The sequence below is a fragment of the Ceratosolen solmsi genome, unplaced genomic scaffold, assembly GCF_000503995.2.
Source record: "Ceratosolen solmsi marchali unplaced genomic scaffold, CerSol_1.0 scaffold2, whole genome shotgun sequence".
NCBI classification, from domain to species: domain Eukaryota; kingdom Metazoa; phylum Arthropoda; class Insecta; order Hymenoptera; family Agaonidae; genus Ceratosolen; species Ceratosolen solmsi.
The window spans coordinates 8,329,671-8,347,221 of record NW_011948422.1 but is presented as its reverse complement, the minus strand read 5'-3'; the positions used below and the strand labels follow the sequence as shown (position 1 = coordinate 8,347,221).

Genomic DNA, 17,551 nt, shown 5'->3' with positions numbered 1-17,551 from the left:
TAAGAAATTCATAGAACAAATTTATAGGAAAATAAAATAATAATATAATCCCTTAGACGATATGCGACATTGTATCTAAAAATAAATATTAAATATATCGATGAAACGTTCACATAATAGCTGAAATTTTATCTATTTTATTTAAGATTAATTGTTAATGCAAACTGAAAATTTGTCATATAAAATACACTTGTATTTTAGTACAATCTTTGGGTAAGTAATTAAACAACATGATTTTTAAACTTAAAGTAAATGTTTAAAGTACGTTATCGTAAAGTATATAAATTATAAAAACCTTAACAAGTGTCGAATAAAAATTTTTCATGTAAATTATTACAAAGACTTTTTGAAACTTTTTGAAATTTTGATTAAATTTTTATTTAAACTGTTCTAATTTATGTATATATTATATCAGCTTATTGCTAAAATGGAAATTAATTAATTAGTATCTAATCGTATAAATTAATTTTTCATCAATGTACAATGTAACATTTAGTTTAATTTTATAAAAATTATTTTTCGTATATTAGTACGTCAATAGTTTTTATCGGATTGAAGAAACATGTGAAAATTTTTCGAAGATAATATTTTGAAAATAAGTCTAGCGACGTCTCATCGATTTATATGGATAAGTGGATTCACAACTACATACGCGGCGAATTTACTTTGTTATTAAAATTTAAAATAATTTATATTTAAAATAAAGTTTTTCTTATAAACGATTGTGTATCATTCAGCGTTACGTTAAAATTAATTTTGTAAGCAGATATTCGATTATATCATTTTAAAGTAACACGTTTACTTGTAGAATACCTTTTATTTTACATTATCTGCAATTTGGTATTTGTAAAATAAAAATAAATTATAAATTTTTATTCTTAAGAAACAATGTTTTATACACTTGATTTCGAATATCTGTAATACATTATTTGTCATCGACAGAATATCTATAATTAATTATTAATCTTCGGTACAAAAGTGTCATCAAATTTTTTGTCCCTAAATCTTAAAAATTGTCATATATATTTGTAAATTTCACCGATACCGTAAACTGTTGCATAACAAAATAAAGTCTTCATGAAATAAATTAGATTATTTTTAATATCGAATGTAAACAATAAGAAATGCATATTGTAAAATGTTAAAAATATTTATTAAAATGTATATTCTTCATAATGATTTTTATAGTGTTACAATAGCGTGTTTATATTTGTACATTTATTTTGTTGTTGTTGTTGTTGTTGTTTTTTTTTTTTTTTTTTTTTTTTTTTTTTTTTTTTTAACATGTACTACTAAAATTTAAATACGTTAAAAAAATATATATTTTACAATCGTTTTATCTTTCAAATTTATGCACAATATTATACGATAATACAAAAAAAAAACAAAAAAAAAACAAAAAAAAAATAAAAAAAATAATAAAATTACAATAAATAAAAGAGTGTGTGATACTGGCACATACCGATGAAATATTTAATAATCATTATAATCGTTCAATACTGAGTCACTCCCAACTTCTTGATAATCACGCTCAAGGGCTGCAAGATCTTCGCGCGCCTCTAAGAATTCGCTCTCCTCCATTCCTTCACTAATATACCAATGAACGAAAGCACGTTTATTAAACATTAGATCAAATTTGTGATTAAGCTTTGTCCAAGCTTCGTTTATGGTAGTTGTATTACACAGCATTGAAACTGCCCGCTGTACCTACATCGACATTTTAAAACATAGTTAAACAAATTTTAGTGCTTATACTATTACTTTGTAATTGTTTCTTTTTTTTTGTTTTGTTTGTTTTGTTATTTTATTCAAAATATTGTTGTATTTTTTTTATTCGTTCTTTCTTTTTTTTTTCTCTTTTTTGCTTTTTATTTTGTTTTTTTTTTTTTTGCATTTTTAATATGCTTGTAAAATTGATACAAAATATATCACTATTATCTCGATGAATAATTCAAGGAGAAAAAAGTATTTGTTTTATAAATAATTTAAAATTTTAAATCATACTTTTCCTAGATCTCCACCAGGTACAACAGTTGGAGATTGATAGTTAATTCCAACTTTGAAACCAGTTGGGCTCCAATCAACGAATCTTATGTTCCTTTTGGCTTTTATTGAACTGATAGCTGAGTTAATATCTTTGGGAACCACGTCGCCTCGATAAAGAAGACAACAGGCCATGTATTTTCCATCTTTAGGATCGCATTTGACCATTTGATTACCAGCTTCAAAGCATGCAGAAGTAATCTGTGATACTGTTTGATTTTCATGGCAAGATTTATCTGCTGATATGACGGGTGCATACGAGACTAAAGGAAAATGTATCCTAGGATAAGGCACGAGATTCGTTTGAAACTCAGCGAGATCGACATTGAGAGCTCCGTCGAAACGTAAAGAAGCGGTTATCGAAGACACCACCTGGCTAATAAGCCTATTCAGATTAATGTAGGTGGGTCGCCCGATGTCGAGTTTTCGATAGCAAATATCATAAATTGCCTCATTGTCTACCATGAATGTACAGTCCGAAAAACCAATTGTTGCATGGGTCATCAAAATGGTATTGTATGGTTCCACCACAGCTGTCGATACCTATATTTTTTTTAACGATATTGTAATTTAAAAATTTAATTCCTTACGCTTGGAGAAATGCTTTTCTTCATTGCTTTTCACAATTGCTAACTACCAGAATCGCCTAAATTAAAGGCAATAATCATCGTCTAATAAAGTTTGTCGTTAATTTCTTCTATCTATCTATCTATCAATTATAAATTTATGTAATTTGTTTGTCATTAATTATTTTCTTAATTTATTAAATTTTTCATTTGCCACAAATATGACGCATGAAACATTTATATGAAAGAAAAAAGCAAATTATTGATTATTATTTATTTATTATTTACTTATTTGCGTGAAAGCAAAGCTAAATTCGGACAAACTTTATAGCAGTTAAGCGACGTTTTCTAAAATTGGACACAATACATTTTTACATTTATCTTAAAGCGTTTAGAATAATAAATCGATCGATTAATATTATAAAACTATTAAATATAAACTGTCGTTGCATAAAATACACAATACGTAACTGTCGGTCTTATTTTATTATTTTTTGTTTTCTAATTTTTGGTTTTTGTTTTCGTTTGATAGTACTTACTATTAATATAAAGAGCGAAAAATTACTCATCTAAATGTGGCTTATATTTATTAAATGACGTGACGAATGAAAATATTTAAAATATATGTCGAGTAATTAAGACTACAAATGTTTAATTATGTTATGTATATTTTTATGTATAATCACTTGAGGGGCTGGATAAACGGTAAACTCAAGTTTGCTCTTTTTTCCATAATCATTTTCTAGCTTTTTCATAAGCAATGATGTGAAACCAGAACCGGTGCCACCTCCGAATGAATGAAAGAGAAAGAATCCTTGTAAACTCTGACATTGTTCGACGAAAACTCGGATACGATCTGTGACTACATCGAGAAGCTCTTGCCCCACTGAGTAATATCCACGAGCATAATTATTTGCTGCATCCTCTTTACCATTTATAAGTTGCTCTGGATGATAAAGTTGCCGATACTTTCCAGTTCTGATCTCATCTGTTATACAATAATTAAATAATAATAATAATAATAATAATAATAATAATAATAATAATAATAATAATAATAATAATAATAACAATAGTAGTAATAATAATAACAATAGTAGTAATGATAATAATAATAATAAGAGTAACAATAATAACAGAAGCAAAAACAACGGCAATGGCAACGGCAACGGCAACGACAACGACAACGACAACGACAACGACAACGACAACGACAACGACAATCATCATAATCATAATAATAAAACATTTTGGAACTAATACTAGAACAAAGTTCAATGTTCGTTCGATTATACTTAACGCCAAGCGTTTCACTATAATTTTTAATATTAATATTTGGTAACTTTTACACAAAGTATTTCGCGCTTATTATTTTACTATTTTACTATAATATTCATATAATTTTATATAATTGCTTTCAAAGTTTATTAGATTAATCTTCGCTTAACACGGAGTATTGGGCTGTGAGCACTTATTATCTCTAATTGATAAAATATAATTAGGGTGTAGCACCTATTACAGTAGGTTCTAGGTCGATCATCAATGCCCTTGGCTTCTTTTTTCCCGTGACGGTATCGACAAAAAAGGTATCAAAACATTCATTGATACTGGTTGTGCTACTAGGTGTACCATCGGGTTGTATGTCATGTTCAAGGCAGTAAAGTTCCCAGCAACTGTTACCAATTTGCACTCCAGCTTGGCCAATGTGTATCGATAAGCATTCACGCTATATTTGTGTGTAAAAAAATGTAAAAAATATACTTGAAAATTATTATCATTAATGTATGCACTTTAATTAATTCACCATTTTTATTTTGTTTTTAATATATGGCAATAAATATCACTAGAAAATTTAAAAAATAATGTATACACAAAAATTTAAAAAAATCTAAAAATAAGAAATATAAACTAAAAATTTTCAAATTAAAGTCATCATGCGACGGGGCCGAAAACAAAAATAACCGGTTGATTTCTGTGCCTATAGAAACTAAAAAAAAAAAAAAATGAAAAATGCATTTTCATCTGTACATACATATTAATGGAATACTTTAAAACTATTAAAACATTTCAAATTACAAAAATTTTCTTTACACTTTGTTCAAATATTTAATTAAGGCTAACATGTTTAGTAATTTCCTTATAATCAGAGTTTTTAATATCGAATAATTATTTTCGACATTACATCGTTTTATTAATCCACCTGGGATAATATATACAAATATTTAATAATTGCAATAATAATGGAAATATCAAAATTTTATAATTGAATAATGTAATTAATAATATTATTTATAAATAACAGTATACAATTAATTAGAAAATATATTTAAAAATTGTTATAATTTAGTAATGTAATATTATATTTTACCTGCCAATATATTATCGATTAGCATCAAAATTCTACTCAACGGTTAACATTTTTAAATGTGTATAACCTTGACACTTTTATTTTTTCATATTATACTTGTAAATTTTTATATTTCTAAAAAATTTATATTTATTTTTTAATGTACATTGTAATGTTCAACATTTTTGCGACTGTTATTTCCGCCTTCTAATTATATTTATAAGACTATTATGTTACAATAATCTTTATTGTATAATAAATTTTTATAATTATGTGCAAATGTGTGTGTGTGTGTGTGTGCGCGCGCGCGTGTGCGTGTATTTTTTTTATATTCTTTTACATTACTTCGTTTTACCCTTATCCACTTTAGGATTCGTATTAATAAATATATAATAATAGATATAACAAATATAATGTAAATAAAATAAAATTATTTGTAAATACTGCAATTAATAATACATAATTCTACATAATTATGAAGTATATTATATTACTGTTTTACACGGTACTTTTTAAAATCTATAAATAATTAGATAAAAAAAAAAAAAAAAATTTAGATAATAGATAATTTATCTTTAAGATTAAATATATAATTGACGATTGTACATGCGTACTAACTCGTATAAAATAGCGGGAAATATTTTTAACACTAATATCGACATGTTTTCTTATTTCAATTGAAATAATTTTAGGAAATGTTGACACTCTTAAATTGTAATTATTTAAGTTAATAGCTTAGCTAATCATAGAAATAAATCATATAAAAATGTTTATAACTTATAAATTATTGTGCACAGTTTGTTATTGGTTATGCATGGTAATGTGAAGTGAATGCGCGCGCCAAAAGTGCATTTTTTATTATTGCAAATACGTTAAATCAAGATTAAACATTTAGTTATTTATGTATTCACTTTTATAATATTTTACAAAAAATTATTAAAATGCCTCTAATTAAAAAACCAATGCGCTATGCCCATCCAGAAGGTCATACCGATGTTTGTTATTTTACTGGTGAAAAGTATGTACCTTCAATTAATATTCAGATATTTTTATTTATTTTATTTAAATGAGAATGTTCTATTGATATAATAATTATAAGAAATAAACATTTATTATAAACTGTTTTAATGTTATAATATTGTTGCAGAGGTGGATTCGTTACTTGCGGTACTGATGGAGATGTACGAACTTGGATCAATTTAATGGATGATGATCCGGCAGCCAGTTGTATTTCTGAGCAAGCTACAGTTGTGATTTCAAAAGTATTTATTTTACCCTACATGTTATAATCAATATTTACATAATTATTCGACTTAAATCTTTTTATTAACAGAAAAATAAATTATACGTTGGAAATGATAATAACTCAGTGCAAATACTTAGTCACCCGGATTTGGAAAAAGAAGGAATTGTTACGAGATTTGCAGCTACCGTATCAGCATTATCGACTACAAAAAATAGTAAATTAATAGTTTCTGGTTCCTGGTAAGATTTGTCAAACTAAATCTTTTAATAAATACATTTATTATTTAATAATTTCTTTATGGTATATGTTTTCAGTGATATGCGAATTCAAGTTACAAATATTAATACCTCGGAAAGTTTTGAATTAAATGGTCATGAAGCTCCAATATTAGGTTTATCACTCGATCCAAAAGAAGAATTTATCGTACGAATTTATGTAAATTATTAAGTTTTAACTCATTAATTTTTATAAAATTTTATCTTCTTTTAGGCGTCGTCAAGTGGCGATGGTACTATTAAAATATGGAGTATTAAGGATAAAAAACTAGTTCATACCTTGAACAATGTTGTTCCAAAATCGAATTCCTTCTTTACAGCCAAAGTTTATGCCATACCATCATTTCACAGTAAAAGCGGAAAGTATCTTGCGTATCCACATGGCAAAGAAATCGTTATTGTTGAAAGACTCGTCTGGAAGGAGATGTTTAAACTGAGAGCCACTGAAATAAAAAATGTATAATCTATTTATAATACATATTTTAAGCACACATTTTATAAATTTTATTCTTACTTAAAAAGCATTTAATTCTGAATTAAGTAAAACTAGTATTTGACTATTTAAACGCATGCAAACGTAAATACTCACAATAATTATTTTTAATGTTATATTCTAATTAAAATGAAATTTCATATTTCAAATTTTGCAACAGATGATATTTCATTCCTAAATAATTGCAATATCATATATATTATTGAACAAATAATCATTTTAAAAGGTTTATTAATCAATTTCACGTGTTTTAGGATCTAAGCATTTGTAAGTTTTCAGCATGTGGGAATTTAATTGCTGCAAGTTCCATATATGGAGAAATAGCAGTGTGGGAAATTGAAAGTAAAATATTAGTTGGTTACGTTGATCATCAACAAAATGCTAAAATAACATCCCTTGTTTGGAATCCAAATGAATCAAATGAAATAGCTTTTTGCGATGCCCTTGGTCAATTAAGTTGTATCGAAGTTGTATGTACCAATATTTATCGTATTATTTTTATATATTATTTACATTTGTTTATATTTTTAAATATAAATATAATATTTAAGACATAAATAATATATTTATCAGCAAGTGACAAAGGATAAATCTCTTGAAGATTTATTAGCGGAGCCTGTTACAAATGGATATGTGCCTGATAATGATCTTATGTTAAATATCAATAATGATAGTGATGATGACAATGACATATCGTTAAACAAAATTAAAGCCTCAATTCTCAAAGACGATGAACAGAGTTTATCCGATGTATCGGAGAAAACGTATGAAGAAAAGCAAGTTTTGCCTAAAATAAATTTACAAGAACCATTTCAACCTGGTTCTTCTCCGACTCATCTTTTATCTCGCTATATGGTAAAATATGCAAATTCATAAATTATAATTGTTACTTTGAATAATAAATTATTTTAAAAATTTAACAATAACTAGGTGTGGAATGATGTAGGTATAATCATGTGTTTTACTTCAGAAGATGGTAACGACAGCAATATAGAAGTTAATTTTCACGATGTTATGGTACATCACTCGATGCACATTAATAACTATTTACACCATACAATGGCAGCATTATCTGCAGAAGCTTTAATACTTGCGACACCTGCTTGTGACGATGATTCAAGCAAGATCGTCGTAATAGTACTTCAAGGTGTAATAGAATAAATATTATGACCAACCATATAAAATTTTGATTTCACAAGCAAAGAATATTTTGTTTTTAAAAAAATTTTGAAAAAATTCTACAAATTTTTCATACTTTAGTTAAAAAGCATATTTTATAATACTTTATGCTGCTTTGAAAAAAAAAGTTATGTACATATTTATATTTAATACGTATTTAAAAAAATATTTTAAAAGATTGTTTTCCAAAAGACTTTTAAATTAAAAAACTAATGTATAATTTTTCTATTTTTTTGGTTATTAGGTATCATAGGAATAATTATAAGAAAATTTAAAACCTTGTAAAATATTGTTCATATATTACAATTAAAAAACTAATTAATGCAAATTTTTTTCAATTCTGATTCATTAAACTTAAATTTTATATAAAAAGTATAAGAAGTTAAATATTGTATAGGTTAAAGAAAGTATTCTGTGAATTGCACAACTATAATTTTATTCGGTGTAATTGTATTCTTATGTTTTGCTTTTCAATTAGGATGGGGCTCTGGAAATAAAGAATGGAATATGGATCTTCCCGATGGAGAAGAAGCACATGCAGTTGCAGCTGGAAAGAATTTTGTTGCTGTAGCAACAAGTGCAAGAACTTTAAGAATATTTATGGTTGGTGGTACTCAAAGAGAAGTTATAGCTTTGCCTGGACCAGTAGTAGCCATGAACGGCTATGGGAATAATCTTGCCGTAGTATACCATTCTAGTATAGGTGAATTTATTAATTTTATTTAATATTAATATTATCTTTGGATAAGTTGAAATAAATTGTTTATAAAATTTATTCAATTAATAAATTTAGAATTTCGTTTAGAATTTGGAATTATAAATACGAAAACATTATATTATAGGAGCTTTCGGTGATCAAAATTTAAGTTTGCTTTGGATTCGCTTGTGTGGTCCAAATTTAAAAAGTAATACTTTACAAGTCCCGCTTTCACCAGCATCGAATTTAATGTGGGTAGGATTTTCTGATCTTGTCTCTCCAGTAGTGGTGGATGCAGAAGGAATTATTAATATATTTGATAAAAAAGCGTCATTGTGGAGAGTTGCATGCAATACAAATAGACAGGTAAATTATTCATGTTTTTAGTTTCAAATATTTAGAATTTAAGGCTTTTAATACAGATTATGACAATGTATATTAATTATTTTTTACTATACAGTAGCTTAAAAGATTACTTCAATTAACTTTTCTATAATGATTTATAGTATGGTTGTGAAAAATATTATTTCATATTTTATATTTTATATTTATTGATTGTTTATATTTATATTTATCGAATTATTTATGAAATTGTTTCTATCAATTGAATATTATTATATTTAATAATTTATTTTAATATTTAATAATATTATTAAATGTGTATAAAATAATATATAAGATTAATAAATCGATTATTAAATTGTATAAATTGTCACTGTGATTATAACTGATTACTAATTACTTATTAGAATAAAGGTAAATTCGATAATTATTTCATCGTCGGAATAAGCGAATTAAACAGAAATGTGCGTTGTATATTATGTAAAGGAAGCCATTATCCTCTAACGACACCACGTCCAATTGTTGCGGAAATACCTTTAATTATACCATTATGCGATCCTAATAGTGAGAAATCGGAAAAAGAAGCTAAAGTGTGGCAATTTGGTAGTAATCCAATTGATGAAAAGGAAGCTGTGTTGGCACTCATAGCTGTGAGTATAAAATGTATTTTAAAATTTTTTTCATAACTTTTAAATAATTAAATGCAGATTAATAAAGGTTGGGTGTGAGGGAGGGAGGGGACGGGGTGCGAGTGGATAAAATGATTATGCAAATTGCCTATCCTATTTCATAAAAAAAAAATTTATACAAAATTCACTATCCGTTATTGTAAATGTATTTGTCGTACTAAAAATTGTATTATGAGCGGGATGTTTTTATAAATTACCACTATATTGTGATAATATTACGATACTTTTTATATATTTAGGCCGCTTGTCGCAACAATGTAGAATTTCGTGCGATAGAGTTATGTGATCAAATTGCTTCTCAGAAGGTTATAGAATTAGCAATAAAATACGCTGGGCGTATAAATAGAGTTGCTCTAGCTAATAAATTAGAATCTATAGCAGATACCAAAGAGCCCGATGAAGTTGTTCAAGCTACTGAGACACAAGAGGATTTATTTAACGATCGTATCGATAATCTTGAAGATGAAGATCCTCTTATAGCACCAGTATCTCAAGCGTCCCATGTAGAAGTTAAGCCCTTAACTCCTAGTCAGACGTTTGGACGAAGAAGTAATCCATTCCTAAAAAAAGGAAATACACCCACATCGAAAGGTAAAATATTCAAATTTCCATAATGACATATGGCATTTGTATTATAATGTGTTAGTATACCTTTGATATATAATGTGCGATTATCAGAATAAGTGCAAAATACAAAATAAAAGGATAAATAAATAATTATCCTAACTTGTATAAAGCTTTGTTCGATTTCTATTAGATTGCGTGTCATGTTCTATTACGTTGAAGTAATGTTTACTCCATTTGGTTACATGAAATATCTTACTTTGAACATTTTCCCTTTATATTAACGCTAAAATATAAATTAAAAATAGTAATTTTAACGCTCGTAAAATGACTCTTGAGGTAATTGAACAATAGAGACATTAATTTGAATAGATTAGCATATCTTGATGCAACTTCAAATGTAGCTATATATATATCTATCAATATATATATTTATTTATTTATTTTTTTTTTTTTTTTTTTATATTAAAAACATATTTCCAGGTCTTTCTGGATTAGATAAAGTCGAAGAACAACCAAAACCAGTAGTTCCTGCGCTCGTTCATTTGCCTAAGTCTAAAAAACCCAAGGTTCCACAAAAGGAATCGTTCGTCAGTTGGTTTCAAAAAAATAAGCAAAAATTGGATGAAGAATTTTCCGATGTAGATGCTAATCAACTTATGAAAACGGCTTACTCCAGATTTAAAGAAACTATTAATGCTACAACAAATAATAAACCCGAAGACGAAGAAGTGAATAAGAAAAGAAAACTATGCGTTGAAGAAGAAAACGATAGTGACAATAACCAGCCGAAGCGTTCAGCATCTAGTAAATTAGCAGCATTTGCTCGCGATAGTTAAATAAATATGGCGCACAATTTATATTTTTAATTTTTTCCTTCTACTGACATTGCGCCTTATTCTTACAACAATAATGATGTAAATAAAGATTTGAGAGCCTATTTATAATAAACGATATTTTACAAATTTAAGAGTTATGTAATATAAACTTTAATATCATAATTACCCACTTTTTACATCTATAATATACAGAATAATATTTTTAAAATATCGAAAAAGCAAATATCGAAAATATAAATGTATTATAAAAAAAAAAAAAAAAAAAAAAAAAAAAAAAAAAAAAATGACCTTTGATCGAATGTTAATAATTAAAATAAACTAAAATTTCAATCTGTCATATTTAAATAAGTCTCGTGACATATCTATATTTTGCAAATATTATTAAGTGTAAGCTGTCGTAAAAAGACACACACACGCACGCACGCACACGCACACGCACACAATTATATATACAATTTTTGGTAAAAATTTTTTCTTTGCTTTCGTTTTGCTGTTGTTTTTAATTCGTTTAAATTTAATGTTGATGTTGCCTCAGTGTTTTCGTTAAATATTTGGAAAGCATAGGACTGCGACATTATTTACCAATACCGGCATTAAAATTACTTTTTAAAGACTGGAACAAGACATCATTGGGCGGATTATCGAATGAGAGCGAAAATCGCCCTTGAATAATTGCATGCGTATGTGTTTTCACGTATGCTTATACTATCGCGAAGCACTCGCGATGTAACATTGCACCATCGGCTGATCATTTTTGCAATACTCGCATCCGCGTGAACACTACCTACCATCTTTTTAGACTTGCGGTCCGTAGCGCTTGGCCCCACAAGGCTTTCCAGCGTCACGTTTAATTATCTCCTTATAAACGGCAAAAGTACGTTAATTGATTAGAGTTTCAAACAACTTTGAACTCATTACCAACAACCAAATTCCTCATATGACGGAAACCTCGCTTCATCATTTGAGACAGACAACAGACGCTTTAAAAAAAAATGCAGCCAGAAACGTGACATTAACGAATACTAAGGCAATAATGCCATAGGTCTAATAACCATATATAGCTGTGTTTATATTGTTTGGGGTTGTAATTTGGTCGCATTATACGATAAAGAAGCGACGAGTGCGGAGAAAATTGTTACGGACGAGAGTTGGTGAGGCGAGTTCCGGATTGCAGAATGACGCTGACGTCCGGCAAAAAACACCAGCAGCCTCATCGTCCAGAGAGCAGCGGAACAAACGATCGCGCGTGATAAGTGGGAGGGGACCTAAATTCCCGCTGCTCTTATTTTGTCGAAGAGCCAAGAAGAGAGACACGATCAACGTGAAGGAACTGGTTCGAGAGGCAAAAGAGTCGCTGGGACCGCGTAGACGCACGTGTTTGCGGCTTTCGTTCCCCTCTATTCCTCCTCTGCCCTGCCCTACTCATCCCCCCGGCGCTCGCGGTTCCGCGGCGCGAGTCGAGCCATGGAAGGCGGCCGGCTGGGCGCTCAGTCGACTCCCGCGGCACCTTCCACGCGCACACCGTCCCCAGCGCTCAGCGCAGCTCGACATGCAGGAGCCGAAGGAGGAGGACCCAGAGGAGACAAGGATTCAGGATAAATCAGGCAGAGGTAGGCGCAAGGGGAAGGAGACTCTCGAAGCTCGCGACGGACGAACGAGGGGCGATCTAAATTTACGTCGACCGCGCGCCTCGAGTGTTGCATCATTCGCCGGTCGTGGGTATCGGATTCATTGGGATTTTAGACTCGACGCCCGTTTATCCTCGACGACGCTGTGGCTCGTCCATCGCCATTCGCGGTCTCTCTGCTTTCCGTCTCTTATGCCGTACCTTTCAGGCTCATTATTTTAGCAATCTGACCGCCGGGCTCGGGCACACTCGTTCGGACATTTCGCGCGACTCAAAAGCCTCGGGGACTTCTCGTCAGGCCCATTATATTGGCCTTGCGAGGGCTGCGAGAGGGCCAGGGATAAATTGCGATGAGTAGGGGACGCGCTATAAGACCAATGCTCGATCGTTGTTTATTTTCGGAGTGTAATGCAGTGCGCCGAAAGAATTTGCGAGTCCCGTATATTTATTTACTAATTAATTTTATGAACGACGATATCGTTAATGTTAATATTTGATACCTTGATAACCGATAACGGAGCACGTTTATACTTGGATACGCAAGAAGACCAGATTACATATAAGTATTATTCACCAATATTGCGCTACATTATTTCGGAAAATAAATTTATAATCACGTGACTATGTTAAATAATCATATAAATTATGGAACTCGTAAGCTGCAGCATTTGGTAAATAATTTTATTACCCGACTTAATAAAATGCTGATAATATAAGAAACATCAAAAATTGTTTAAATTATTTCAATCGGTTTAAATTTATCATTTACAATTTAATGTCATAAGACATTCGTAATAGTATTAGAAATCATTGGGAAATATTTTTCATCTTTTTTTCTTCTTCCTCGGCTTATTATTGAGTATTTACGTGGATTTACGATTTTGTTCTTATAATAATTAAAGCGTAACAGGATAGACGGACGGACCTCTGCATTAAAATTCTTTCGCGGAATTCATTGTAATAGCTGCAATTAAGTATATGGATAAGAAAACACATTTTAAAAAAAGAAAGAAATTAATATTACATCTCTTAAAATAAATGAGTTTTCGACGCTTAAGTGGGGGAAAATATTTATTGATAAAATCTATGCTTAACGAAAGATAATTTTCATTGTAAATATAATGTAAAATTTTTAAGCTAAATTAAAAAATCTAATTACAATGTCGCTTGTCGCTTGTCGCTTGTCGGGAAATTGTCTTGTCGAACAAGACTTTATTAATGCCTATAAGCTCTACATTTTCAATTATTAAAGCAACAATGCTAAACCTTTCGTAATTTCAAAAAGTAATGAAAATTCTTATTTTCAAGATACCAAGAGATAACGTAAAAAATTCAAAAAAAAAAAAAAAAAAAAAAAAAAAAAAAAAAAAATAATCCATCTCTTGACATTGTTAATCTGCCTGTACTTCTTAATATTTGTTAAACTTTAGCAATAGTCTATGCTACGCAATGGAATTTCGTATTTATAATTAGTAAATGCATTGAACTAGTAGTATATCGTTTATTCGTACCGTAACTGCTTAGTAATTTAACGGCTCTACACTTTTAACATTACACTTATACAAAGCATTGCGACTTACCAAATATATTTACCGTTCAGACATTTAAGAAGTTGAGCGTAACTATTATATATTAGCTTCATTGCGCTTTGTAAGGAATTAAAATTTCCTGAAAAAATTCAAATCATCTATAACAATTTTTAAATAGTATATTTTGTTTTAATTTCATAAAATGAAAGATTCGTTTTACATATTCCACTTTTTCTACCATTAATTATGCATAATATTTTCAAATACTCACTATATATTTACTATATTTTTGTATGTCAAAATTACCGGCTGCAAAATCGCCAAATTCTTTTAAGTATTTTGATAATTAATTAAATAGATTAATGATTCATTTGTAAAAATCGTTCTAAATTAAACTTTTTACTAAATTAAACTAAAGACTTTTGAAGTCAACTCAGATTACTTATTTAATATATATTTAATGTAGTATATTACAATATTAATGACTATATTACAATTCTATTTTTTCTTTACTTTTCTTTCATTTTTTTTTCTTTTTTAGAAATAGATTAGCAATAATATTAATTTTAAAAATAATTCCACTTTGTAGATTATTAAATTAAGCAATCGTTGGGACAATTACTTCATATTTGACATTTGACTGATAGTTCATTCTTATAAATACTATACAACTATAGTTATGAACATTTAGTAAATTTTAATGTTAGAAATAAAATTTCATTCTTTATCTACTGTTTAAAATTTAAAGTCTATTTTTTCTACAAATGAAAATAAATTTTTTCTATATGCTTATAAGTATTTTTTATTTATAACATAAAGATCAATAGTAATTTTATTAATTTCTTATTAAGATTTTTATAATAAATTATTTCACTATTTAATTACAGTAGAGTACTGTCAATCGATAATGCATACTTTTATTATAATAATATTAACACATACTTATTATTATTATTATTATTATTATTATTATTATTATTATTATTATTATTAATATTATTATTATTATTATTATTATTATTTAAGCTTTTGATTTAATAAACATAATAAAATTTAATATTTCATAATGTACTTAATTTTTACAACTTTTATAATTTTCACTCCAAGTAAATATTAAAGCTGTAAAAGCTATATTATAATTTAATTTTGCCTATTACGAGGTTCAGCTTTGATTTTATTAGAAAATTTATTCATTTTTCACATTCTCTTTCATATATATATATATATATATATATATATATATATATAATTTACAAAAATACAAATATATTTGAAAAATTCATACGTACAAATGTACAGATGTTTGATTTAAAATTACTTTTACATCTTTCTTTTAATATTATTTTTTATATTATTTATTTATTTATACAGAGTGTTTATTCATTAATTTTTTTTATAGATATTTCATAAAATTATAAATTAATTGTATCACTGTATTTATTGCTTAGATTACTATGAAAAAATTTATTTTGTAAAAATATATAATTTATAATTATCTAAATTTACTTTCTATTTGTATAATAGCACATTGGATAAACACAACATATATCATTCATCAACTTTCAACATCAGTTGTATATTCACATCGTTGCATTTCTTATTATTTTGCCTATTAATAGCTTTTACAGCTTTAATTATCAAATATTTACTAAGTAAAATTTCATGTACCTTTTTTTGATTAATTTAGTTATTTATACAATATTTATATAATTTATAATTGTTAATTCTTAAGGATTTGCTTATTTTAACAGTATTTTAATAATTAAATTATTTTTTAATTTATCATTTATAATCGTACAATTGCTATCAAATTCAAATTACCGATGCCTATAATTATGTTTAATTTAGATCCTTTATATTTAAAAATGAACTGAATTTACGCAGAAAAAATTCTATCGTTGCATATATCTATTATTTTTTTTTTTTTTTTCATTTGCATATCTTTCTTTATTGCTTTTATTCAATTATTTTTATGCTATACAAATTATATATAATCTGTCATTTGAATATAATGTATAATTTAATGTTTCGCATGTTTTATACTCTTTTATAGTGTTTACTTATACTTATTAGAAAAATAAATGTTTAGTTTTGAATTTGATAGGAATATAACGAACATGTTATAGTTAAATATATTTTATCTCTTAAATAAAAAGAAAATATAAAAAATTATATTAATATTACAATAATATTAATAATACAATGATATAAGTACATTCGAATTAGTACTTAATTTGTTATGAAAATTTATCAATGTATAACTATTTTATTGTAGATAATAGATTATATAAGATTAGATAGTGTTTTTATTTTACGTTTATCCTAAGTTATTTGGAATTTTAACGGTTAAACTTGTTAAAAATCAGTGTTAATATAAAGAAATATGGAAATTAAAAATTTTAAAACCACATCGATTCATTATTTATATCATGCATAAATTTTATTACTTTGTCTTTGATGTAAAATGAGCGTTAAAAATTTTCCAAGAATTTTTGTATACAATTATTATTATACCATTATTATATCACAGAATTATGTTTCAAAGTTTTACAATAACGTTGATAAATAATGTTTTATTCTACATATTGGTATGGTGATTTGCTATTTTTTTAATTAATGGATTTTAAAATAAATCAAAATCATTTTACGTATAATAGTTTGTATAACATATAAGTTGCATGTACTTTTTCCATTACTTATAACAGCCGAATATTCGTTAAAACCGTTTAGAATATTTAGTAAAAATTCTTTTTAGTTAAGCAATTGTATCGTAATCTTAATGTCTATTTCCTATGTGAATTTCTTATTAAAATATAATTACTTTAAATGTTTATTTTAAATTGTAAATAGCATAATAAAATAAGGTCAATAAAATACATATTTTTCATTATTTATAAAATGATAAAAATTTATCTGTGCCCGACCAGAGTTTTTTTTTTTTTTTTTTTTTTTTTTTTTTTTTTTGTATCATAACATAAAAATAGATCGAATTTATTAATATATTACTAAAAACTAAAATAGAGATAGATTGAAGAAATTTTGTTTTTTCCAGTACTACCGATAATAATATTCAAATCAATTAAATTGTTTATTTTAAAAGCTACTGGATTATACA

General features: G+C 27.1%; 2 protein-coding genes across 2 annotated transcripts; one reads left to right on the top strand and one right to left on the bottom strand.

Annotated features, from left to right (window-relative positions):
• Positions 1–1,424: 1,424 nt before the first annotated feature.
• On the bottom strand, positions 1,425–4,447 carry LOC105361972 (tubulin alpha-1C chain-like). The gene is made up of 5 exons (XM_011499294.1): positions 4,414–4,447; positions 4,122–4,335; positions 3,296–3,597; positions 2,005–2,586; positions 1,425–1,707 (listed from the first exon to the last, which is right to left on the bottom strand). The coding sequence occupies exons 1-5, from the start codon at positions 4,414–4,416 to the stop codon at positions 1,474–1,476; spliced, it is 1,335 nt and encodes a 444-aa protein (XP_011497596.1). The 5' UTR covers positions 4,417–4,447; the 3' UTR covers positions 1,425–1,473.
• A 1,382-nt stretch (positions 4,448–5,829) lies between these two features.
• LOC105361970 (Chromosome transmission fidelity 4) lies at positions 5,830–11,390 on the top strand. The gene is made up of 13 exons (XM_011499293.1): positions 5,830–5,974; positions 6,104–6,218; positions 6,290–6,441; positions 6,517–6,625; positions 6,692–6,934; positions 7,225–7,440; positions 7,544–7,825; positions 7,901–8,117; positions 8,628–8,852; positions 8,992–9,212; positions 9,596–9,838; positions 10,117–10,468; positions 10,925–11,390. The coding sequence occupies exons 1-13, from the start codon at positions 5,898–5,900 to the stop codon at positions 11,278–11,280; spliced, it is 2,808 nt and encodes a 935-aa protein (XP_011497595.1). The 5' UTR covers positions 5,830–5,897; the 3' UTR covers positions 11,281–11,390.
• The last annotated feature ends 6,161 nt before the right edge of the window (positions 11,391–17,551 follow it).

Bases quoted from the DNA above. Each gene is read 5' to 3' on its own strand.
- LOC105361970 (XM_011499293.1), top strand. From the start codon at position 5,898: ATGCCTCTAATTAAAAAACCAATGCGCTATGCCCATCCAGAAGGTCAT. The intron at 6,935-7,224 runs GTATAATCTATT...CACGTGTTTTAG, and splicing joins GAGCCACTGAAATAAAAAAT to GATCTAAGCATTTGTAAGTT. The intron at 10,469-10,924 runs GTAAAATATTCA...ACATATTTCCAG, and splicing joins AAATACACCCACATCGAAAG to GTCTTTCTGGATTAGATAAA.
- LOC105361972 (XM_011499294.1), bottom strand. The intron at 2,587-3,295 runs GTGATTATACAT...AAAAAAATATAG, and splicing joins CCGTTTATCCAGCCCCTCAA to GTATCGACAGCTGTGGTGGA. The intron at 1,708-2,004 runs GTATGATTTAAA...ATGTCGATGTAG, and splicing joins CTGGTGGAGATCTAGGAAAA to GTACAGCGGGCAGTTTCAAT.